The sequence below is a fragment of the Trachinotus anak genome, unplaced genomic scaffold, assembly GCF_046630095.1.
Source record: "Trachinotus anak isolate AG129_WGS33_773 ecotype Australia unplaced genomic scaffold, CSIRO_AGI_Tana_v1 ptg000014l, whole genome shotgun sequence".
In the NCBI taxonomy this organism is placed as follows: domain Eukaryota; kingdom Metazoa; phylum Chordata; class Actinopteri; order Carangiformes; family Carangidae; genus Trachinotus; species Trachinotus anak.
The window spans coordinates 18,516,678-18,542,934 of NW_027273865.1; the positions used below are offsets into that span (position 1 = coordinate 18,516,678).

The following is a 26,257-nucleotide window of genomic DNA, read 5'->3' on the forward strand; positions in this document are numbered from 1 at the left end:
CACGCAGCTGAAATGCTGAAGCCAGCTCCCAGCACGTTACAAAGAATGTCAGTGACAGGCAGTAGCACATAGACTGGCTCTTCCCCAAACACATCTCAACAATAGCGCTGGTTAAACAGGTCAGTGCCCAGATTAGGACAATTAGATGAGTAGATGTAAATGTACAGACAGCACTTTAAGACAGGGACCGATTATGTGTACAGGTATGACCAACAACTCTTGTTTCATGCATTTTTCTTGTACATTTTTAATCCTATCACATCATCTCAGATGTTGGTTGTGCGTATCTTTTGCGTTTTGTTTTTTTTAAGTTTATTCTCTTGCTTGGAATTGCAGAGACATACTGTAGCTTGTTTGAGGATATAGGACCACGTCTGCAGTGAACGACAATTAATGGCATACACAAATCACCTCCTTTACTATCTTACACTGAACCTATGCCTTCAGTAGGTCAGACTTAACTGGGAATAAAAGATGGAAAAAGTGGAACTACAGGCCCTTAGTTCAAAGAACGTTGCAAAAATAGGAAATTGCACCTTTGTAACTAGAAATTACTAAATATTTCCCTTTCATTAAATATAGATTTAGAAAAAATGCAAAGAAAAGTGTGACTTATCTACCCACTTTCATCCTTTTTGTTGCCCACCAAAGATTACAGAGCGATGAAAAAGAACAACAATCTAAAACATTATTTATGATTTAAGAAACCCCTCAGATGTGCACCTTGAGTACATATGGATAATATTGCTTTTACACTGGAAAATGTGGAATATTTATATAGAAAATATCCAAAACAATAGAAACAGTTTTACATTAACATTTTTCTTTTTATGAAACCACGTATTTACCCACAAGCTAGTAAGCTAGACCCTCCCTAACCCCTTTGGCACAATAATCATATTCATATTCATTAGTATTATTATTATTATATTGTTGAATTACAAGACATTTGAATAGGAATGCTCACTCACACATTCAGAGTAGTAACACAGTTTCAGTAGTCGTAACACATATTGGTACTGTATCTTTTAACATAGTTCAAAAACATCTTTTTTTCTTCTTTTTTTCAGCTTTGTTGATATGTAAATAAATGTACTTTCATCTGAAACAAAACAAAACTGTCTTTGCATGCCCTTATTATTTACAGATTCACTTTGTCTGAGTTTGTTCTTGCTGGCTACTGTAGAGCAGAAATACTACACTCAAAAAAAAAAAAATCTGACCATGGACTGCATCTGCGTCAGTCTGCTGTCACAGCAGACCAACGCGTATGCTGCGCAAAATATGGAGCCATGATGGACAATAATACACAGGCAACATTTTGAAGCACTGATTGTTGTCGTGATACCAATAGTCTAATTCATCTCTGATTAAGTTCAATATACCAAATCCATGTCTTTGCTCCAGAATAACACTCCTAATATAAAATGTATAAAAATGTTTGTGTTGTGTATCACAATTTCCAAACTGTAGGTTTCTTGTTTTTTTTAAATTGATTTTTCTGCGTGTTTTCCACATTGGAGTGAGCTGACACAATGCCAAGGCCCCATTTCTCAAAAGCATCTTAGTGAATGCATTCATCGGCACATTTACAGTATATCCCCTTACTACTCCTCTCAAATTCCGTTTAAGTCTTGGCACACATAAGTACAATACTCCATTTAAAGGCATACGTTTTAACCCAAATCTTTAGTCAAATTTGGTTTTTTTTTAGGTTTTGCAGTCTTGTAGAATGTCAGTTCTGTCTACCAATCTACACAGACATTTAAGACTAGAATATCAGGATGTATCTTGGCCTCAATTTGACCTAAAATTAGACAGAAATTCTCTCTCATGTAAACCAAAGCCTGTCTCCTATTAAAAGCTTTTGTATAGTAACTGGCTTTGCCAAATTACTTAGAGACATTAAATTCGCTTCAAACATTTCATTTTCCCAGTCCAGGAAGTATTACTTTAAAGAAACAGATTTTTCAGACATTTTCTTGCTGAGAGTGAGATGATGATCAATACCACTCTCATGTCTGTCCATTCAATATACAGCTACAACCAGCAGCTAGTTAGTTTAGCATAAACACTGGGAAAAAGGGGGGAAATAGCTCATTTTACAAACAGAGGAATGGTGGCATCTCCTCATCTAGCACTTGGTAAGATTGCAAGTTTTAGAAAATGCAGAATTATTCCTTTAAGTCATTGCGATTTGAGGTCTGGGTAATTTTCATGTCCACCTTTTCCTGTTTCTACTGCACTAATATTTTGACTGGCTAAACTGGATGTCAGTCGTGTTCCTCGACCAGGTTGGTCTCGTGAGACTAACAGTAATGTAGTGTCAGTCATGTCTGGAGTCTGGAGTTTTCTGAAAGGGCCGTAGCACCTGTGCAACAGACTGAATCTATCAATCTGTTCCTGCTAACATTAAAGATGACTGTGATTCCAATTAATCCCATTCAAAGCACTGTCTTTGATGGACAGAATGACATTTGTGTCCTGCTGACAAACCATATAGAGAAAATGTCATGACTGGGATCCAGCTAAGCCTTACATAATGCCCTATTAAATGTCACACACTAACAATAAGCTTTGAGGTCAGACTTCTTCCAATCATCCACCTGAACAAAATTTGATGACTAAGCTGTTTGTCATAAGACAAGGCCTGGTCTTGTCAATCCCTCCTCCTCCCCCTCTTTCTCAAGTCACAGACAGAGAGGTACAAAAGGTTTGGTCCCAACTGCTTCAGGGATCATGTAGAAAATATACATTCAAACTTCTGAAAAAAAAAAAAAAAAAGAAACTGGAAGAGTAGAAAAGACTGAAATACTGGCAGGATAAAAGAAAGCAGCAAGAGAAAGAGGGACTGAGGAGAAGAAAGCTATGCTGGGGCAACAGATTGGAGAGCTGAATGAATCAAAAGATGCTTTTGTGAGAAAGTTCGTCAGAGTAACATACAGCCTGGTATGTTAACGCAATGCACTTTTGTCAGAAGCACGTTGGATTTTATCATCAAAGAAAAATCCATAACCTCTCATGTATTTACAGTGTTTTTCCCTTAAATTGTATTTGTTCGTGTGCACTCACACTTAGGTGTTTGTGTGCGTGACTATAGGTGTGTGTGTGTGTGTGTGTGTGTATATGAGCAGATATTGTATATATGTGCCCTTTAAAGCCCGTACAGGCTTTAGGAGTCTGACCTCATCAATACTCTTCACTCTCATGTTGCCACTAACTCTCATCAACACACGCCATGCACACAGACACACACACTCTCTAATTAGTTGATAGCCATGTTACCTTAAGGCCACTACCCAAACCTAACTGATACATAGCTCCAGACCTTCGAGAATGATCTCTGGCTTTACAGACACGAAAACACTGCAAAGTTATAGTGGCCATTTTCACATCTTCAACTGTGAGAGACAGCACTAAGAAAATACTACGTGGGCAAGCTTCTTACACTTGCATCTCACTGCGAACATGTAAACACAAACACAGCTTGGTGTTTTCACCAACCAGCCCTCCGTGACTCCTTCACTGCAGGTTTTTACTCCAGGCAGGGACAAATGGATGTCAGTCTATCCATCCTCTTTTCTCATTATGACCTGTCGTTTTTGAGTGCTCCTCTTCACTTCTGCGTTTTCCTAACTTGTCATCTCTGCCTCACAGTGAGGACGAACTCTGGCTGTAGTTTCTGAGTGTGAGTCTGCTATACCTGGGTGAAGGGGGAGAGGGCGGAGGATGGGAGGGGACTGGGGGGAGACACAGTTCTGTCTCTGACACAGGGGAGCCACTGCTGGACGCCAGAGAGTCGCGGAAGGGTGACGGAGGAGTCAAAGCTATAAGCTCCTCTTCCAACTCCGCCCTCCTCAGAGGGGAGTCAGTGAGACAGGTCATCAGGCCCCCTCGCATGGGAGAGAGAGAGGGGGAGGTCTGGGGGTGAGGAGGCGGCAGTGGGTAAGGTGAGTGAGGGATAGGGTGAGCGAGGCAGCCACCCCGGCCCCCCAAGCTAGACTCGACAGGTGGGAGGGGCTGGACATCAGCGTAGGTGGTGAGAGTCGGAGGCATCTGAATTTCACGGGGTAGCATATAGGGGTCGGTGGGGTGCGGAGAAGGAGGTGTGTGTTTGTGTGTGTGTGAGTGAGTCGGAGACGATGAGAGCATCATGCTGTTGAGCTCGGTGATGTTGGCGGTGAAACGATTTACCACACAGCTGATCTGATCCATCAGTGAACTCTGAGCCACTCCTGGGTGATCGTCCACGACGACCAAACGACCATCACTCCCGGCCACAACCGAGCCACTGCTGGCAGGACCACAACTGCTGCCGCTGCCGCCGCTGCAAATGCTGCTTGGGTACTTTGGAATAACGGTCATCTGAGGCTCCTCCCCTAAACCTGCACCTAGTCTCTGGCTGACAGTGCTGATTGGCGAAGGTGTCTGCGGCCGGTACGTGATCGAGTAGCGCTCCTCTGCTTCCGAGAGCTCGTACAGGGTCTTGTCTGTGCCAGTGTCCGGATGACTGGGCAGGGAGGACATGGACGGGAGGGAGGGCAGAGGGACATGTGGGGGCAGGTCACCTCCGCAGTAACGCTCCTCAGAGGCTTTGGAGAAGGGCTTGATGACGGCAGTCTGATTGTTCTCCTTTTTCTTGATGTGGAAGGACAACCGCTGCCACAGGTGGTTCCCACGTGAACTGCTGCGCTCCGTCTGTGCCCAAGATACTGATTTACCGTTGGAGCTGGAACAGAGGAAGGAAGTGTCAGGGAAGAGAGAGAAGAAAGAGGGGGTAGTTTTAGTGCTTGGAGGTAGATTTACATGCTGAACATTATTTGCTCTTTCTTTCAAATAAAATACACACTACTTTTTAGTTTAGTTTTGCTACTCTTGATCAGTGATGTTATTGCATTAACTTGTAGTTTGAACAATTATACTTCCATGCTTGTTTCCATAATTAATGTGAATTTACTATGCTGTTGATTATGACTATAAGTTTATCTTGCAGTATCTCCTTGGTTATTTATGTACTAAAGTAAATAAATAAGATTTTTTTTTACCTAATAAAATACTAATGTTGCAAAGCAAAGAAACTGTCTTTGTACAGTAAATCTGGAAGCAGTATTTGGTCCATTAGCATTATGAGCCAAAATTGCAAAAATATTACGTAAACTGTGTCTGCTCTATGTTAGCCCTAATTTATTATCTTAGCTGACTAATGTCATTTAATAGATGCAAACATATTTAAATGGAGCCTTGACTCAACTACAGAAAAATCAGTTGGACTTCATGTGCTGAGTAATTTCATAACAATTAATTTTCTGTTCTATTTTTTCCCACCAGTATGTTCTTCATTTTTCTTTGTCAGATTCTCTCTTCCTCTCTATTTCTTCTTCTATCTTACCATTTCTTACACTTTTCTGTGCTTCACATCTGTCACAGTGCTCTGTCCCCTGCCTCCTCCTCGCTTTCCTTCCTCTCATCCCTTTGTCAGGTTAATTAGTGTGATTAATCTATAGTGGAACTTCTGATTAAACCTCGCACCGCTGTGGCTAGGGGTGAAAGAACTCAAATCACCCTGGAGACGCATGCACGCGCGCACACACACACACACACAGTCTGTGATACTCCAACCCACACATAGACTCACAAAAGACATGTCCACACACACACCTATATGCTGCATATGTTGACCTGAAGAGTGTCGTAGAGAAGGTTCTGGAGCGAGGTGGGACCAAGCTGCATCTGCATCGTATGCAGCTCTGAGGGTGAGTCTGATGACTGGTGAAGGTAAATCAAGCACTCTTCAGTAGTTCAAACATTTGGCTCAATCATCACTCAAATATTACTTTCTTTTAAAAATGTCTTCTTTTTTCCCCGTGGTCTGCCGGTTTCATGTCTGTCTGCGTCTGTTCAGACTACACAATGACAGCATCTCAAAGGCAACAGCTTCCAGCCCTGCACTGAGGAGATAGACAGCCCTGCCAATTACCACCACCCACAGAGGGAGACAGGACCAAAAAGAGATGAAAAGGGAAAGGGAGGAATAAAAGGAAGAAGATGGAAACACTCCTGACATTTCTCATAAGAGCCTGATTGAAATCTTGCTTGCCAAGCGGGGTGGGCTGGAGTAACCTGCTGACAAACGAAAACGTGTTCTTGTCTTTTTTCTCCCCTTTTATTCTAGGCAAGTGGCCGTGCGTCACTCCCTTTGTATCCTTTGATCAGTTCCTTGTCACAGTAGATGACATGTGGATGGCCTTAAACTGGGTGTGAAAGCTATTATGTCCCTCCTTTTCACACTATTCCTTTAGCGTTTTCCTCTATTTCTTTTCCATCACTTCTGCTCATCATCTCTCTCTGTCCATTCCCTCTATCCGTTTTTTTTCCTCTCTCAGTTTTCTCCTTACCCTCCCTTCCTCAGTTCATTCGCGTCTCTCTCCTTTGCCATGTCTCCATTAGGCAATTGTCTGCAGTTCATGTTAGGGTCAGAAGAACAGTCAGGCAGACTCAGGGGAGTTCAGAGAATCAATCTCTCAGAGAGCTCAAACACACACACACACACACACACACACACACACACACACACAAAAACACACTCACACATGTACCATAAATAGTCTCAGAGTGGGGCCATTATAGAAATGGTGCCTCGGACTGTAACTGAGGAGTAACCTGGCATTAACCTGGCCAAGAATACTCTAGTGTACACACACACACACACACACACACACACACACACACACACGTACCTGAGTGTCTCTCCAGTAGAGCCTCTGCGTTTCCACAGGTTAACCAGACTAGAAGAACGGCTGGCGGCTGAGGACGATTTTCCGTCGCCCACGTGCATGCGGACCACTGTGCTAGTGGTGAAGGCACTGCGCACGTTACGCTCTGGTTTGGCTAAGATGATGTACACCTGATACACAATAAAACACACAATATCTTATTTAACCTTGGCCAAAGAACTTTAAAAAAAGAGAACTGCTTAATTTAATCATGTTTACAGAGAGCAAAAATCTTGAGACACTTGGATACTGCATACACAAACTGTTTTTTGGGGTTTTTTTGCAGGCTGAAGGCTGCCATGACATAAATGTAGAAGACAGTTCTCAAAAGAGGCAGCTGCTAATTTGTTTTTATTGATTGTTTGCATTTCTGCTGTTGTTAAAACACAAACTTTCTCCTTGAAGCTCTATGAATATCCAGCTATTAATGTATAAGTAGGAGAAACCACGGTACGTGATAACAGGCGGGTGGTGAAAATGTAATTTCAAGTTTCTAATTATTCATTCAAAAACTTCACTTTCAATTACGTGTTGTTGTTTACTTGGAGCTCTGCCTGTACATTACTACTTTTCATGGCCACAAGCAAGAAATATTTTGGTATGCTTTATCATCACATTAAAGTATTCACATACCAACACAAATTGTGCTGTATTGTGCACAAAATATGACTGAAAACAGTCAACTAATACAGCAAAAAACACAGGTGCTTCTGAGTGATACAATAAATATTCACAAGAAGGGGCTGAACTGCCCCCAGTTATGGGAATAATTTTAACTTTAATACCCGACAAGTCATCCAGACGTATGAAAAGGAACACGGCACTGCCTTCCATCTGAATCCAAGATTTTCAATATCGCAACACCCTGGAGTTTACTTCTGCACTCATAACTTAAGACCACATACAAAGTGTAGTGAGCTGACTGCATGGTTAAATCTGCGTCAACAGTGAGAATTGACTGGTAATGTAGCATGAAGTATCAGTACTGTTGCTATGGTTACCAGCAGGCTAATATACCTTGCTCACTGATGATTGCAACCACTGTATGTTTGAGGTTTCCTAATATAGAGGGCCTACACGACTAATAGACACCCGACAATCCACAAAAAAAAAAAGATTAGTGGCTTGAAGCAGACACTTAGTGTTAAGGGAAACTGAAAGGTTTGAGGAAATATAAAGATCAGAGCAGTGATTTTTTTTTTTTAGCTTCAGCCTTACCTTGGGTACGAACATGCAGCACAGAGCCACAGTGGCACTGAGGCTGACACTGAAGCACATGGTGATAATTTTGTAGTTGGAACCAAAGTAGATGGGCACAAAGGCCAGCCAGATAATACAGGTGGTGTACATGGTAAAGGCAATGTACTTAGCCTCATTGAAATTAGCTGGGACGTTGCGGGTCTAGGAGAGAGAGAGAGAGAGACAAAGTGAGAGAAAAAGAAAAGTGTGAGCAAATATTCAAACATCTCTGCACTGTTGTTGAATCATTCTGAGTATTCTTCCTTAAATGATTAAAACAAAGCAAAGAACGACAGTTTTTTTAATTTATGGCCTATTCAGAAACAGAGTAAACACTGCCATATTTTGTTGCTAACCTCACCATTATGTGCAAGAGCACTAAGTGAAACATGGAGTCATAACCTTACACCTCCGGAGTTATATTGTTCTGCTCTGCTGCTGTGTTCATAAACACAGTTGATTTATAAGTGCGTGCGTTTCAGCTTCTGTCTCTTTTTACCACTCTGCTCTCACACTCTACAGAAAATGGATGGCTGCAGGCTACAGATGATCAAACAGTGACTTTCTAATACGTTTGTTGTAATAAAATTCAATTTACTGCTGTTGAAAGGTTGTAGAGCAGCAATACATAAACAGTGGTTTCATCATTGCTTTTCACATTATGTCTGTGTTATTTCTCTTACATATATCAACCACTGCAGTAAAACAATGAACATTCAGTGTGATTACACTTTTGTACACGTTACCTACGAATCCAACTACATGTGACCTTGGAGCTTTAAAGCACCCGCTAATTGTCAAGCCTCAATTTATATTTCTTATTCTGTAAAGATTTGTGGCTTTAATTTTAATCAGCATTTTCAAAACTGTAACTGAAAACTGTACAATAGTTACAAACATTTTAGCAAGTACCTTAAAGGCATAGAAGGTGCAGCTGAGGATGAGCAGGCCATTGTACCCCAGCGGGGCAACCACACCCAGGTTAGTGGTGTTGCAAATGAGGTTGACCTGGCGGATGCTGGGGTAGTCATGAATCACCTGCAGAGACACAGGAGGGAACATGACATGCCAGTGATACAATGCTTGACAAGTATTTGGCTACAACAATCATTTCCCTTGTTTCTTTCAGTAAAGTGGTAATGCTGGCACCAGGGGCGTTTAAAAAAGAGACCAGGGAAGCAGTGTAAATTAACAAACTGACATTTTGATTCATTACACTGCCAACTTCAAATGCCCAATTCTTTATGTTTGCTGGCAAAGAACTGAAGCCTAACAGAGCCTTAAAGCAAGATTGTTTAGCTGCCAATGAAAACAATAGTGTTTTTTGGATAAAGACTCAACAGTACAACACCTGTTGATCTACTTATTATTCTATTATGGTGTCAAATGTTCTTAAAAACCATTTTTGATGTAACAGAAACTTAACGTTTTCCTGATTCAGCTCATTCTTCTTCGTGTCTCTTTCTCTGTTCATTTGTCTGCTCTAAAGCCTGTCTCAATGAGCTACCCTCCCACTCATGATGAAAAACAGACACAGAGACACACACGGCTTACCTCAGGTGGCTCCATGAGGAAGAGAGCCACGATGATGCCCAGCTGCAGCAGTATGAGGAGGAAGGCAATGATGAGCTGAGCGCAGGCAGACATGAAGCGAGGTTTCTTTGTACAGATTTTTTTCTTGCTGCCTGCCAGGATCCGAGCAATCCGGTTTGTCTGGGACGAGATTTCAAACACCATGAGGACATTTTAATAGACTATATACTGAACATACTGTATCTACTATGTATTCTGGTCATCTGCTTTCTGTACTTCCGCACTGCTGCCACTGCCCTTTTGGAGGGATATTAGTGAGAAACTTTTCTGTTGAAAAAATAATGATAATTGCACACAGGACTCAAATTCTAGTGCTATAAACTCCGGGTAATTTCTCACAGAAATGCTATTGCAGTTCCCTGCCACTGTTGAGTCCAACCTGGCTATTACTCAGCACTCATTCCCAAAACGAATGGCACAGGGGTATAATAGACCTATGCCCTGGCTTTTGATTTTACGGTACCCATTTCCCCTCACACTAACTGATAAAAAAGGGATTATAATCTGCAGTGTCAGGGGACTGTGAGGACTATGAGAGCTCTGCTTCCACCCACCCACTTCCATCCTTTACCTCTTAAACTTAAGCTTATATCATAATTATTTCACAAATTCTTAATACTGTTCTTACCTTGGTGACAAGCGCTGAGTAGCTCATGGCAGGTGACAGGCCTATTCCCAGTCGCTGGAGGTAGCAGTGGATGACATGGGGTTTGGCGATGAGGCTGAAGGTACACAGGTAACCCAGGCAGATCCCTGCTAGTATTATGTAGCACAGCTCCCTACTGGATGATTTCACTACTGGGGTGTCCCGGAACCTAAAGACAGACGCATTCAGACAAACAAATATGTAAACACACACTCAGAAAAACAGTGACTAATAAAAGAGTAGAAATGTGCAGAGTAGGTATGTGTAGTGTCTCTCTAGGCTGGCACTGTCTCTAGTTCTCTTCAGTTCATATATTTTCTGAGATTGGAGATTTGTTACCTGATGAAGACAGCAGTGACAAAGAATGTGGCCATGAGACCGAGGCAGGCAAAGACTACGGCGGCTATGGGTTCAGGGTCTCCCCACCGCAGGTACTCAACTGGGATTGGGTCACAGCCTGGGGATATGGGGATGCATTTCTTGAAGCAAACTTTTATTTGATGTGTATGTACTGGACAATATGAAGTGAACATAAGGTAAGACTTCCATACTTATTTCAACATTTACCTGTATGTTTCAATCTGCATTCTTTACATTCTCTCTCTATCACTCCGTTTTTGTTTCTCCTACTCCCTTTTTACATCAAGCTTTGAACCACATCTGGCACAGGTGGAACATCTGTGTACAGCACCTGTCCTGAAAGTCCAACAACCTGCACAGGTCAGGACTGGTTGGACATGTTGGTCCTGCATGTATCCAGCTGGGAAAGTCTCATTAATTAAGTGACTGACCAGCACTGCCTGCAGCCAAAGTCTGCATCTTGTGTAAAATATCCTGACATGGTTATATTGTGGGTCAGGATAGGAGCAAAACAGTCACACTAGATGAGGAAACATGTGTAAAGGGGGATTAGTTTGTGTGAAAATGTGACGCAACTGAATTTGTTTATTTAGTTGCCATCAATCCGTTTCAAATCCATTAATAAAACATGAATGTTGTGAATTAATCAACACGGCTCCTTCATTATCCAGTGATGCTCACCGCTTTCAAGTCAAGATTTCAGTTTTTCTCTCGCACACCCCTTTTTCTGCTATTTTGCATTTTACTTTTGTGCCTACAATAGATATCTGTTTGCTGTCCAGTCTTTCTTCTCCCTCCACCCATGTCTCTATTCCTTCTTCATTCCCCCTGTTTGATCTGTTTCCGTCTCTTTTTCTTTGTACTACTCATCCATCAATCTGTCCCTCTCTTTTCCCCCTAACATCTCTCTTATCTCTATTCATCCTCATTCCTCCCACCTTTCTACCTAATTCTCTCCCTCCCTTCCTCCCTCCATCTCTGTCTTCCTTCCAGGCAAGGAAATAATGTGTCATAAATTAAAGGGACATTTCTAATTATGATCCATCTTAACGCTTGCTGAAATTATACAGCTGGTTGGTCTAGACATACCGGAGCAGCAGGGGCACAGGTAGCGTCTTTCTAAAACTTCCTGTCACCGCAGATCATCACTCTCCTGCTTTGTTTGTCTTCCTTTCCCTCTTTCTACATCTTGCTGTCTTTTCCTCCTCTTGATCTTACTGTTTCTTTCCCTGTCAGGCACACACATGCTCACACACACCTGTTTGTACAGTACTGCAAATCGCAGAGAGAGAAAGAGACAGAAAAGTCATTAAAAAAGACTGACATAATTTAATGACTTTGTCTTTAACACAGTCAATAAAGCTTATTAAATCAGTGATGTGGTTAGGTCTAGGGCCATCAACAACAACCTAATTGCTGAATGGGAGCCGAGGGGACTGTAACAAACAGACAGCAAATGAGTCAGGCAGAAGGATTTTGTGGCTCACTTGCAGTCTTATATCACTGACAAGCTCAAAGTGCCATTTCAGTTAAAACTGCATTAAATCTGAGTGAGTTATCGAAAATCATGCAACAGAATAATCAGAGAAGGACTACAGTAACTGCTCGGTCTAGCCATTAGGGGTGAGGACCACCCACCCGGGTAAATATGCAATGGGAGGAAAGTGAGGAACTTGCTGAGAATTTAGCTCCAATTTATCCCGCCCACATAAATCTAGATGTTGGGGCTGAAAATCCCAGATCAGTGTTTTTCTAATGGGTGTGATCTTAGAGCAGTCTGAAAGCATCCACAACATCAGCAAATGAATACTTAATTAGTTCACAGAAACCTGCTGGAAATTGTACCATGTTTGACCCTAAGCCAAACTGGTGCATTATGGAGAAGGGGGGGCCGTTTGGAGGGTTCAGTCACTGTAAAGTTTTGAGGCAAACTCTTTCAAACATTCTTAGACTCACACTGTGGAACTTTACCCATCAGTGGAGAGGCTCAAATCCCAAAGCTAATCCTCCCTTTTCCCTTTTTCCGCTCCTTTCACTCTCCCTGGTTGCTGCTTCTGTCAGAGCCTCTATTCATCTCCATCTCTCTCCCTCTATCTTTCAAACTCACTTTCACCATCTCTTTATGTTTCCAAGTCACTTTTCTATTGCTGTATTTTTCGTGTTTTAGCTCTACTGCTGTCTCCTAAACTCTCCCATTGCTTTCTATGATTTTCACACCCACTTTACCTCTGGTCCCTGCCAGCTGAGACCTTGTTCTATCTCCTCTATTCCCTCTGCCTCTTTATCTCTCCCTCTCTTCATCCCTCACATTCTTTCTCTCCTTTCTTTTGGCCTGAGGGAGAGAGATCAAAATGTCTGCTGGAGGAACAGGGCAAGCAGTTTGTTTACACCTCATTATTACTGTTTCCATATAGCCCCGCTGGGGGACACGCAGCACTTATTGTTGATGAAATGAGTCACAGACACGTACTGACACACGTGAACATTCACAGATGAACACACACACACAAAGTTACACATGGGTAACCCCAATCATGCTTTCAATGCTTTATGTCCCTCAACTTTCTCTCTGTAAATTTCTTGCTGGTTTTTCCCCGTTTGAGGCGAACGATGCTTCTGTCTCTGGCAGAGAAGCTCCATCTGAATTTTCAGCAGGGCCCGATTCATGTTTTAATCATTGAGCTTGGTGAGGAGCTAGCAAGCATTATAATGAGCAGCTGAAAGCATAACAAGGCAATATCCAACCGCTTCGGACGCAATGGAGGGGAAATAAATTTTCATTGCAACTGAAATGTATTTGCATTGAAAGCTGCTCTTGATGCAGAATAATTAAAACATCGGTGAGCATGTTGGTAACAAATTAAAGGGATGAGAGAGAGGGAGGTAAAGGGAGGGAAGAGGAGGTGAGGGATAGAGAAGGAGGGGTTGAAACGGCGATATGGTCTCTCAGTTTCTTTCTCTAATGCAACTGGTGCAGGACTTACGTTATAATAATAATACTGTAATAACACACTATACCAGGCAAAACACAACTATCTCATACCACTAAACATCTTGGATTCTTTGACCTTACACACATAGTAGCACACACACACTATACAGTTTCTGTCCAATAGTATCACTACTACTGCATTAATATTACAGGATTTTTATGCAGCATGGGTCAAAGACCGTAGTTCCATGTGTTTATTGTAGTGTTTCTCTTCAAGTATTTTCTTGGCGGAGTGGAAATGTCTCTGAGACTGCAGGTAAAGGTTAAAAATAAACATGCGCTAACACACAAACATTCAGAGACTGACCTGTGAGGTCATCAGTAGGCCAGGAGCCCAGTTCACAGGCTCGGCAGGTGTACTCATCGAACACAAACTCATTTTCTTTACAGGGAGTGCAGGTCCAGCAGCAGCTCACCTCACCTTTACGGATCACCTACAGGGGGAGAATGTACACTGTCTGTGTTTGCCTGCACCTTTGTGCACATGTTTGAAATGCCCTATGAATAAATCTCATCAGAATTTAACAGGCCTGAAAATGTAGACTCTTTTACGTGGTGAAAATGTATCATGTACATTAACTTATAGTTACACTCTATTTTGTCCATGTTAGGGTGCTGGATTCACAATATCGCCTATAATGACCTTTTTAATGATTACTATCACAGCCACTTATTATCATTTTATATAGCATTTAAATACCTAACATACACCTCATCTAACAAGACATTTAATCTGTCTTGGTCTTACTTACCTTGATCTGTCCTTTGGCACAGGGTTCACTGCAGACTGACTTGATGATTGCATCTTTGTTGGGCCAGATTTCATCATCGTCTATCTTCAAGCCCCTGTTGTCCCAACTGCCAACGTTGATGTAGTCGTAGTAGTCCTTCCCCATCTTTTTGAAGTTCATTATTTCATACCTATACATAAGAAGCACGCATACATGAAAGCGCATTAACACATATGCAACACATTGTCATGTCACAAAATACTTTGCAGGCACCTAATGTCTATCGCATTTGCAAAGGATGTTACTGACATCTCATCTCATGTGCATGCTTACCTGCCAGGTGAGTCTCCATTCTCATCAAATAAGATTCCCTCCCCTGACACGCCCGTGAAGTTGGTTTTCATCAGGAAGTCCAGCAGTGTAGCACCATCTATAGGTCGCATGGCATCACATAGGCCCTTAAAATACATCAACAGCCATGTCACATAAAACAAAAATGTCCTGACTGACAGCTTAAGACAGACGAGAATTTTTGTGTGCACAAGTAACTTTGGAAATGCTTGACAGTGGTCATTCATGAATGTAATGCATGAAAATGGTAAAAACATATACTGTGGATCTAACATAATATACAGATAAACTTAAAGCAATCAAAACACCAACAAACACTGTGTATCCAAATTCATGAAAGCTGAAATGTGCAGTGTGGCAGGTGTAATTTTTCTATCCCATGACTGACATTCAGGCCAACCACTGTAATATTTTTACACAGTGAACAGTTTAGTCAAAACTGAACAACTGTGTCTGAAATATTACATTTCAGTTTACACGTCTACAGTAATAAACTTTAAAGTAATTCCCACAAAGTGACGATATAATTTATATTTATAGAATATAGAATATTCTATAAATATAGAATAAAATACAGCTTTATACTTTAAATTATCATGGTTTTTTTGGGGTTTTTTTTTTTTTTTGGTTTTTTGATATATGTTATCATCTTGGTTTGCATTAACTGTACCATGGCAGCAATATGCCCATCTAGCACCTTCTTTATGATCAACCATTCCCAGTCTCCACCCCTTCAACTCCCTCCTTTATCTCCTTGAGTTGTAGTGTCCCTCAATTCATCCATCAGAGCAGTGCCTACCTGATAGCCTGGGCAGAGTGCCCGTTGCATATTATGGAGGCCATATGCCATTGAGTAGATGGCATTAATGACAAACCCCATCTTGGTGTCCTGTGCATACTGTTGCCGAAGCGACTCCCGCTCTGCAGAGGAGGGTGGGTAGAGTCGGAGGGAAGGGAGAAAGGATGGAAAGAGAAAGTCAGGTATATCAGAGCAACTCTTAATTTCACGTTTCCCGTCTAATTTTATGAAACAACGTGTGGTTTCTTTTTTTTTCTCCTAACATCAAAGGCCGCTCTCTTTCCCCTCATTTCTTCTCATCAGCCACTTCCCACCTCCACATCTCATTTCTCTCTGCATCTCTTTCTGTGTGCTGTTCATTTGTATTTCACATCCCATTTCATTAGAATACATGAGACATGACTCCCTTTGATGCAGCTCTCACACATCGTTTTGCCTATGAATGTAGGGAATGAAACAGAGAGCGAAGACTGGTTGGAGACGAATACAAAGAAATAAAGGGAGGGTGAACTTACAGCCACAAGGGATATCTTCAGATGAACAGGAAAGCTGTGTGGATCCATATTGTATGTGTGTAGGTGTGTGGGTGTGTGTTGTTTGCATTAATACTGGCCATTATGAAAGCCTGTCAATAAAAGCAGATTGATGCTATATCTTCTTATGTTAACCCAAAACAATTCTCTCTCTCTCTCTCTCTCTCTCTCTCCTCTGTTGTCCAGATGGTTATGGTCCACACAAAAATACAGGATAGCAGTGCTAAATGAGTAGCCTTCAGGTCTTATCCCATTACGTCTCAAAGGACTATACAACAACATCAAACCTGTTGTAGCTGACAGTCCCCCACCTCAAATGATGTTTAAGTGTTGTCACTACAGATTATTCTCTTTTGGTTGCTTTTGTATATTTGCTTGTCTTTGTACTCACTGCTACAGGTGCGGTTGTACTTGCTGCTCTCCTGTGGGTGGCCTTTAAGTCGACAGTGAAAACGATGCTGCCAGAACTCTGGAAACCAGGGGTTCCTGAGGTTGTTTTCGGGGCGAAGTTTAAGGTAGTATTCGTCAAACCATTTCACATCGGCCGACTGGAGTTTGATGGTGATGCCGCCAGCAGCTTCCCTAACGTAACCATCCGTCACGTCGTACCTGTCTGCCCATCCATCGCTGCAAAAAAAAAAACACAAGGAAGGACGAGAAACCCATTAGTTTATTAGTAAGAATGAAAATAAGTGTTCCACTTTTTAACAATCAAAACAAAATTTGCATCATTTCATCTGAGAATCATGACCCATTGCCCTGACCTCTGTGGTCATGAAATCATTTGAGCGTCTTGTCCTGTCCCACCTCAAATCCATCACTGACCCACTCCTGGACCCCCTGCAGTTCGCCTACAGAGCCAACAGGTCTGTAGACGACGCCGTCAACATGGCTCTCCACTTCATCCTCCAGCACCTGGACTCCTCAGGGACCTATGCCAGGATCCTGTTTGTGGACTTCAGCTCTGCCTTCAACACCATCATCCCGGCTCTGCTGCAGGACAAGCTCTCCCAGCTGAGCGTGCCTGACTCCACCTGCAGGTGGATCACCGACTTCCTGTCTGACAGGAGGCAGCACGTGAAGCTAGGAAAGCACGTGTCTGACTCCCAGACCATCAGCACTGGATCCCCGCAAGGCTGCGTTCTTTCTCCTCTGCTCTTCTCCCTGTACACCAACACCTGCACCTCCAGCCATCAGTCTGTCAAGCTCCTGAAGTTTGCAGACGACACCACTCTCATTGGACTCATCTCTGATGGCGATGAGTCTGCCTACAGGTGGGAGACTGAGCGTCTGGTGACCTGGTGCAGGCAGAACAACCTAGAGCTAAACGCTCTGAAGACAGTGGAAATGATAGTGGACTTCAGGAAGAGCCCAGCCCCACCCACCCCCATCACCCTGTGTGACTCCCCCGTGGCTACCGTGGAGCATTTTCGCTTCTTGGGAACCACCATCACACAGGATCTCAAATGGGAGCTAAACATCAGCTCCCTCATCAAAAAAGCTCAGCAGAGGATGTATTTCCTGAGGCAATTGAAGAAGTTCAACCTGCCAAGGACTATGATGGTGAACTTCTACACCTCCATCATTGAGTCCATCCTCACCTCCTCCATCACCATCTGGTACGCTGCTGCCACGGAGAGGGACAATAACAGACTGCAGCGTATCATCCACTCTGCTGAGAAGGTGATTGGCTGCAATCTTCCGTCCCTCCAGGACCTGTACGCCTCAAGGACTCTGAGGCGTGCAGGGAAGATTGTAGCTGACTCCTCCCACCCTGGACACAAACTCTTTGAGACACTCCCCTCTGGCAGGAGGCTGCGGTCCTTCAGGACCAAAACCTCTCGCCACAAAAATAGCTTCTTCCCATCTGCTATTAGCCTCATCAACAAGGCTAGAGAGCCCCACTGTTGCTGATCAATTGCACCAATCACCAGAAAAAATTCCTTGTATGTGAAAACATACTTGGCAATAAAACTGATTCTGATTCTGATTCTGATTCTGAATCTGATGGAGTAATTTCATCATTCCAAAATACCTCTGCTGATTAGTCTGCAGACTAATGTTGTTCAGAGAACTTAAGTGGGCATTTTCTTCTTATCAAACTTCAATAATCTTTGTGTTTTTCAGTCCAACTATTATAAATGGAGATTTAAATAACATGGTGTTCACTTGAGGATAGTCTGGCTCCGTTATGGACACATGGAGGTCATTGTGTCCTGCATTACACCACACAGCAGACAAGAGAAAGAAAGGGTTGGAGGAGTGAAGCACAAGAAAGTCTGGGGTGCTGCACATATAGTGAGGAACTGTTGGGACTGCGATGAACGATGAAATATAAACATCATCCTTAAAGTATTTTGGTGTAGTTTCTGTCTGTGTCAATGTGTTAATGTAAATGAACTGAAAGCAACTCTCAGCTCCCATCCACACCTCGATAAAGTGACACTGCAGGAAAGGAGGTCGACTCAACAGGGTTCAGGTAAGAGCCGCATTCTTTATCTGATGTTGACAACCACAGGCACACAGTCTGTGCTGTGGCCTAATTCCCATATACATAACAACAAATCATTTCTCCACTACCACCTGTGCCAAGACACTCAGAGAATGTGGATGGCAGGCGTTACACCATAGGCCAAGTCTTATATCTCATCGGGTCTCCATTAAGGTGACACTGTGAGAAAATGTCCGATATCTTCACACATCTCAGGGTGTGCTGACTGGTTATGGAAAGAGCTTAATTAGCCATTAGCCATGGATCTTTTATGGGGCCAGCCCCTATAGGATTTAATACTGATAGTTGAAATAATCAACTTGATTAGCTGAGCATGTGGAGAACATGCAAATTATTATATGAGGCATGAAAACATGAAAGACTCAGCCTTTAGAGCTCATTAGAGAGGTATGCTTTCCTCATACAATTAAATATGCAACTACAGTTGCTTCGTGTGTGCGCGCGCACGTGTGTGTGTGTGTGTGCAGTGAACATGTCTGTTATTGGGTGAAATTAAATGTTTGGGTTGAGAGGTGAAGTGCAGGGGCACCAATATGTCACCATAATACATAAACCCTATTTCATACATGCATACCTTTATCTCTCTCACACACACACACACAGACACTGATGAGGACATTTACGTGGTGACTGCTCCAGTCTCCTTGCAGGAAGGGACAAACAGAGAATGAGAATGAGAGGGAAGAAGAGCGAGAGACAGAGGAGCAGAAATAGCAAATCAGGGAGAAGCACAGAGAAAGGAGGCACAAACAGAATGATAAGCAGAGAGACAGAGGACACGTGGGAGGGAGCTCTTACATCATTATGGGCAATGTCCAAAATTCATCATATTGCCGACAAACAGGCATAAACACTATGCACGCACACACATACGCCAGCCGGGTGCTGAGATGATTTGGGTCAAATGGAGTATTTTGGCTGCAGCTCAGCAGCCATGCCCCATCAGACACCAGCAAGACGAATATAACTGTGGAGACATATCGCTGCAGTTTGCATTTTTTGGAGAAGATTTGGGTTTACTGCTCCTCAAGGAAGCACAGATGGCGCAGCGTGTGTGTGTCTGTGTGTGTGTGTGTGTGTGTGCAGATAAAGAGAGGAAGGGAAAGAGAGAGAAGTGGATGTGAATGACAAATCTTCTCTCCTCCTTTCACAACTACTGCCAACATTGCCTCAAGCAAGACAACAATCCTCAGTTCTTCCAGTGGAAGTTTTCCTTCCTTTCTTTCTTCCCTTGTTTCTTCCTTTCTCTCTCTCTCTCTCTCCCTCTCTCTCTCTTTCTCTCTCTATCTCTCTCTCTGTCTTCCTGTCTCTCTCTGAGCCTCCAGAGAACAAAACTCATTTTCTCCTACAACAGTCATTCTAGGCTCAGTCTGATTGGAGACCTTAAGTGTTTGTGTGCATGTGTGTGTGTGTATATGTGTGTGTAAACTGCCTTTTCCGTCTGCCACCATTTGTGTCTCTCTAACTGTCCCTCTTTTTCTTTTTTTTCTGTCGTTCTTCTTGTCACCCTCTGCACTCTGAGCTGTGGTCATAAATCACGGCTATCCATTACATGACAGACCATGCCCGCAAACATCTAAATAAATGTGTATAAGTTCGTAATGTGTATAAAAAATGGGAATCAGCTGGGGGTGTTTGGGGAGGTGGCAGCGGTTCTGTCACCGATGCTTGTTTGGGTTGCTGTTAAAGATGAGTCAAGAAATTCTACTTCAGTTGACACAGTCTGATATAAAGTCTGTTTTACAGCAAAATATTTTTTCCTGATTTTTTTAGGTCATAAGGACATGGAAGATGTTTCAGAAAAAAAATCAAACTCCAACCAAAGCTTACACTAACCAGGCTTGGATGATGTTAGTGGTTCCCAACCTTTTTTTTTCCATTTTAAATGACAGTGGGCCACAGTAGGTCACAGAGTAACATCATTTCAAGTAAGCAGCTTTTTAGACACAAACTATCAAAGTGGTTGCTGATGATTTCATCACTATTTCAATAAAAGTGGTGAATATGGTACATTAGTTTTCACTCTACAGGTTGGGTGATTCTTAGCTCATATTGTTCTCTGGTGTCATGCAGAGGATGCTGTCCCATGCAGAGCGGTGAAGTGGTATTATCACACTGCCTGGATCGATCAGTAGCTCCCCTGGGGGAAGAATGAATACGATTTGGGATATTTATGTGAGTATTTGCTTTTAGTTTGTGGTTAACACAATGTTGTATTGACATAATGAGAAACAGTGGGTGAAAGAGTGAGAAAGGAAGAAAGGGAGAAAGGCAGAAAAGAAAAAAAAAGAAGACAAAAATCAAAGAGATTGACACACAGAGGCGGTGAAAACAGATTCAGAAGTAAACATTCCCTGATCATTAATCAGCACTCTCTCATCATGTCAATAGATTTCGTCTTTTCTTTCCCTCTCCCGGTTTTCTCTCTCCATCTGTCTTGTTCACCCTCTATCATTAACACATTCAGCTTACCCTTGAGCCCCTTCACTCCGTTTTTCTATGCTCCTCTTCCTCCCAACCCTCCAACTCTGTCACATTCCACTGCTCCCATCTGTCATTATGTCCTTTTCTTTTCTACTGTTTTTCACAATTTCTTTTTCATGCACAAGATATATCTATACTTTATATCTATGCTTCCGCATGGCTGTCACATACACGCACAGTTTATTTTGTCTCTGTGGCGTACTTTCTGTCTCTCACTTGTCCTTTTCTTTCTTTGGCTTTCCACCTAGTTGGCAAGCTTCCCAGCAGGTCACACCTGCAGCTCCTCAGAGGCATAAATCACACACAACTCTGGAAACATACACACAAACACACTCACAACCACATTTGCATTAATCACCATCTGAAAGCAAAAAATAGCAGCTCTAGTTGTGCTGCTGAGATTTTGTCTGTGACCATCACCATGTTCACTTTCTCCTCAGTGGCTTTACTCCCCCTGTATTAAAATGTCTGTGATCAGATAGCACGGAAATTAAATAAATAAAGATACAAATGGCTGCAGTGGGAAAAACTGCAGTGTCTTATCAACAAATTTCTAATTCCTAATGCACCTTCAGGAAGTAATACATTTATCTAGCTCTCCAGTACAATCACAGAAAATTATATTGTCTGTTCCCTGTCTTGCACAAAAAAAATATGTGATTTTAATAATTTCCCAGTTAACACAATGACTCCCACACATTTCCAGCTGAATCCCACTTATCAATTTAACATTTTTAATGTTTGTTTACATGGAAATCAATGACTAGTCTCGTGGTCTCATTTTTTTTGCTTAACTGGACCACACATCATAAAATGACATATTTAAACAGTAGTGTTGGTTGTTTTTGTTGAATTCTCATCACAGAGATTTTTCTCAGATAGCTGAATGAAAGCAAGGCTCACTGAGAGGATTTTCACCGATACCAGCCTGCAAAAGGTAGATCAAAGCTGTCTTCCATGTGACGTGCAGTTTTGCAATACTGCAGTGCATTTTACTAAAACAGTTTGAGGTTTGTCCTCACTTGCCCCTCTTCGGTATCTTGGTGACTCACCTTGAGTCAAAGTAGGTGGAGAAGCACAGTAGGGGTCGCATGTTATTGTCTTTCAAACAAGCAAACTGCAATCCTTGGTATTAAGACTGAACACAACACTCAAAATAGTTTTTTTAATAACTGTACAATAAACGGCACTGTGTGTTTCAAACTCTTTCCTTATCGCTAAGAGACAGGACTCTGCTTAATTACTAAGTGTCTGAAAATCTGCACTGCTCTGCTTTAAAAGGGATGACAGGAGCTGATGTGATTGGCAATGATTGACACTAGCCCCTAACACACCCACAGATAATATGATAATTGAATACGCCCAGTCACACCCTATTTTTAAGAACACTGCAGATGAGCAACACTCCTCTGACTGCAAAGAAAATACCAAAGGTGCACTGGCGACCCCTGTGAATACTGTGCATTTAAGCTTTGCACATTCTCTGCCTACAATTCAAAAGACTACAGCCTGCAGGGCTTCGTGTGCTGTATGGATTTTGAAAAAAATATCACAAAAATACACACGGTAACATGTAACTGTGTGGGCGATGCTGTCATAAGAAGAGGGCTTTAGATGAAGCCTTCAGGCTGTATGTATACATGTACTGTATGAGGGTGGAAAGAGAGAGTGTGTGTGTGTGTGTGGGTGTGTTTATTTCTGTGTGTAAGGGGGGTAATATTTGTTGTGTGTGTGTGTCATCATAAATTAGACTGATCAATCAGTCACTCTATTCTTGATTACATTAACTGTTCTTAATGACATCCAGGTTCCCTCTCTCCCTGTGTCTCTCTCCTCATGTCTAGGAGCCCAAGGCCGTTGCCATGGTTTCCAGCCCACGCTCAACCTGCTGTCTGTACTTTGTGTCTCATTAAAGCACACTGGATTTTAAGTGTATGCACACACAGACACCCCCACACACACCTTCTCCTACCCTCTCTTTCTCCATCACACACACACACACACACACACACACACTCTCTCTCTATTCTCTATTCAATTAACATTAGACGGCCTGTCTCTACCAATATTGGAAATGCTATTTGCATAATAGTACAGTATGCCAGTGTTGTAGGGCACTGCGTTACCTTAAGCAGAACTTTTACAAACCAATTCTACACACTGAGGCCTGGGGCAATTGCCTTTCCATTCTGTTCCTTCAGAGTAGAAATAGAAACTGGGCCTCATTTGCGAATGATTATTAATTTTCACTTGGTTTTTTCTTGGTTATGAAATCCATGTCAAGGCAGAAGTTTTTGACTCTTTGAATTCCAGCAAAGGTACAGCAGGTAGATTTGTTTACAGGTATACTAAACACACTGAACAGATTGATTCAACATAATATTTTCCAATGTCTAGCTTCAGATTTTGAACAGCTGCAACTGACTATGCCGCTGCTGTATTATCACGATTGAACAAGGATATTACAAGGCACCTTTCTTTCTCTCTTCCTTTCCAAACATAGTGTTGTATTAGATACAAAGCAAAGTGAATTCTGACTCAATTTCTTCTGTGTTTTCCAAAAGGGCAGTGAATGGACGAGTTCCCCTGACTGACTGTTGCTGTGACGACAAGCAGCAACTCCGCATGTTCAACCTCACACTTATTTCCAAATCTACCAGGAGCTAAATTTTCCCCTCTTCATCTTCAGTCTCTGTACATTCAAAGAGCAAAACAACTTGGAAGAACAACGGATTTTCATTCAAGCTGGTAACATGAAGTTTAAATGTATGATATCTCCATTAGGCCAGTTTAGTTGTACCTGCATGTCAAGGTCATTTGGATATTCATGTAAGAGTCTGTTATGCCTAAGCACTAAATAGTTATGAAAAGTAATTGTACACCGATTCCTGTAGTAAAAAAGTAGAACATTGTTCAGGTCACAATTAAAAGTACTGTATCCGTATCAGACCATGAGCTCTGTATTGTAAATCGAACCAAATCAAGAGCTGACTGTGTCATTACACCCCCACAGCAGACAAACAAGGCCATCGCTGTTGAACATTTCATCTGAATTAAAGTGAGTTGGTACTATTTGGACAGTGAATGAACCACAGTGTTTGGGGATCCACAGCTTACAGTGAATGTTCATTCGTGTTATTGTTTCCCTTTGGCTTCAGTCGTGATGTGCTTGGTCACGATACAGCCGTAGATCCTTTGGCAAACAAGCACTCGTCAGTGTTTGATGAGTGAAGGGGAAAAGAGTGGAGGCATGCATTTTAGTTTCAGCCCTGTTACATTCGGGTGTAGATTTGGATTGTTCTGTGATCACTGTAGTAAGATTGGTTTAACTTGGGGGAAAATATGGTCACAGATTTGGTACTGGCAAAATATTTGATTCTGATGTGAAGCCATGCTGGCAATAGGTCACTTTGGTAATTAATGTCTGGGTTCAACAATAACATGCCATCCGACCCGAACCCACCCACTCTCTAGCTGCCATGGCAACCTGGCAGAGATTCTCCATGAGCATCTGCTGCTTACAACTATACATACTGCACACACACACACACACACACACAAGCAGTCCACCAACCAAACCTGACAGCATTAATTAGCTGGACAGACACCACAAGCAGGGAGGGAGAGTGAACGGGGAGCTAACGTAGATAGTAACAATCTGACAGAGTGGAAAAAATACGCAGATTGAACAGCGAAAAAAAAAAATTCAAACCCACAGACACACAGTTTAATCAATTTAAAATGCAGCTGTTTATAAGCCCACAGTAAAGTCACAGCGGTTTAAGGCTCCCCAAGCACCATAGCACAGCAACAAGTGTCAATTTGTGTCATCACATAAAGCAATGTGCAGCAGACTTTTTCAGCCAAGTAAGAAAAGTATAAAGAAGCAGCTACATCTGACTTTGTGCATATTTTTCTGGACAGTGAATGAGGCAGCTGCCAGATAGTTCTAATTCAAGCTTGACAGTGGTGGCAGACTTATGGTTTTCAATGGAAAGTGAAGCACTGCTGTGAGACAAAAATTACAAATTGATGTACGATAGAAAGTGATTCATCAGTGTGCATAGAGCATTGTCAAGTGGTGGCACTGCTGCTGTTCAACCCCTTCAGGTGAAAATGATTGTAAAAATTAGTAAATCCTGTTACAATGATGTACTTATCACTAAAGTTAGGCCTATACAGTGCAGCTACGTAATATTTTGTTCGAACTCAACATCTGGCATATGTGAACCTCAATCAGGATTGTGTGTCTCTCAAAAAAAAGACGTTGAAAAATCTGAAAAAACACAATCTATGTATTGTATGAGCAGTGTTAATGCATTACTTAGCAACTAAGTATTTACGTTTCAGATCACAGCCACTAATCTCAGTAATGCTCCAGTGCTTTGACATTTGGGAGTCTGCTTGTTCACTGTCTTCCTGGGAGTTGGATGGAGGGTTGATATCAGTTTGGTCATTCTGTGTTCAGTAGAGGGACTGGTCTAGCTTGGCACAGAGGCTTGAGGTGGGGTTAGGCAGTAAGCCTCTATAAAAAGAGGAGAAATGTGACTTCTGGTAATTCCATCTTCCAATCTTGCTCTTACTCACATCTTGCTTGTGATTTTCAGACTACTTGGCTCTCCCCTGGTTAAAGTGATATTTTCACATTTTTCATTGTTTGTTTAGAGCTTAGACAAGTAATATCAGCGATGTAGAGAAGCATAAGAAATGATCCATAAATTAATGGAATGTTTTGGGGTTTGAGGTTTGAGGTTGAGGCTTTGGGAAGCATATGATGAGATTTTAACAGAAAGAATAAACCAGTCTTGAGCCATGACACCTCATCTGTCACCAGCCTCAGCCAAACAAGAGGTCAAAGTTCACCATGACAACAGCAAAACTCATTAAGACAAACGTCAGAACTGTCTCACACACAGACACTGTGGTGCTAACCTCTGAGTGCGTGTGTGTGTGTGACATAGAGAAAGAGAGAGAGAGAGAGAGAGAGATGTAAGGCCATGTGTGTAGCTAACTGTGTAATTATGTGAGTGATCGGACCATATTACACACCCGTCATTCAATAACACACACACACACACACACACACACCAGGACAACCCATGGCTGCTTACCTTGGCAGCAGGTTCACTTTCACTCATCTATCGATGCCACACTTCATTACCCTGTCTCTATTTTTTCTGACACTCTCACCTCATCTTTTTCCTGTTTCTCTTTTCTCATCATATCTATCTATCTATCTACAGT

At 42.2% G+C, this 26,257-nt stretch overlaps 1 protein-coding gene across 1 annotated transcript in view; it reads right to left on the reverse strand.

The window, feature by feature from the left end:
- Positions 1 to 295: 295 nt before the first annotated feature.
- The window catches only part of grm5b (glutamate receptor, metabotropic 5b), a 65,636-nt gene continuing 39,674 nt past the window's right edge, over positions 296 to 26,257 (reverse strand). Inside the window, exons 7-18 of the mRNA XM_071496722.1 lie at positions 16,409 to 16,644; positions 15,485 to 15,606; positions 14,668 to 14,792; positions 14,356 to 14,524; positions 13,911 to 14,037; positions 10,591 to 10,708; positions 10,234 to 10,420; positions 9,567 to 9,725; positions 8,925 to 9,050; positions 7,992 to 8,174; positions 6,738 to 6,904; positions 296 to 4,729 (exon numbers count right to left, since the gene is read on the reverse strand). Coding sequence (XP_071352823.1) covers positions 3,652 to 4,729; positions 6,738 to 6,904; positions 7,992 to 8,174; positions 8,925 to 9,050; positions 9,567 to 9,725; positions 10,234 to 10,420; positions 10,591 to 10,708; positions 13,911 to 14,037; positions 14,356 to 14,524; positions 14,668 to 14,792; positions 15,485 to 15,606; positions 16,409 to 16,644 — 2,797 coding nt within the window. The 3' untranslated portion in view covers positions 296 to 3,651. The remainder of the gene's footprint in view (positions 4,730 to 6,737; positions 6,905 to 7,991; positions 8,175 to 8,924; positions 9,051 to 9,566; positions 9,726 to 10,233; positions 10,421 to 10,590; positions 10,709 to 13,910; positions 14,038 to 14,355; positions 14,525 to 14,667; positions 14,793 to 15,484; positions 15,607 to 16,408; positions 16,645 to 26,257) is intronic.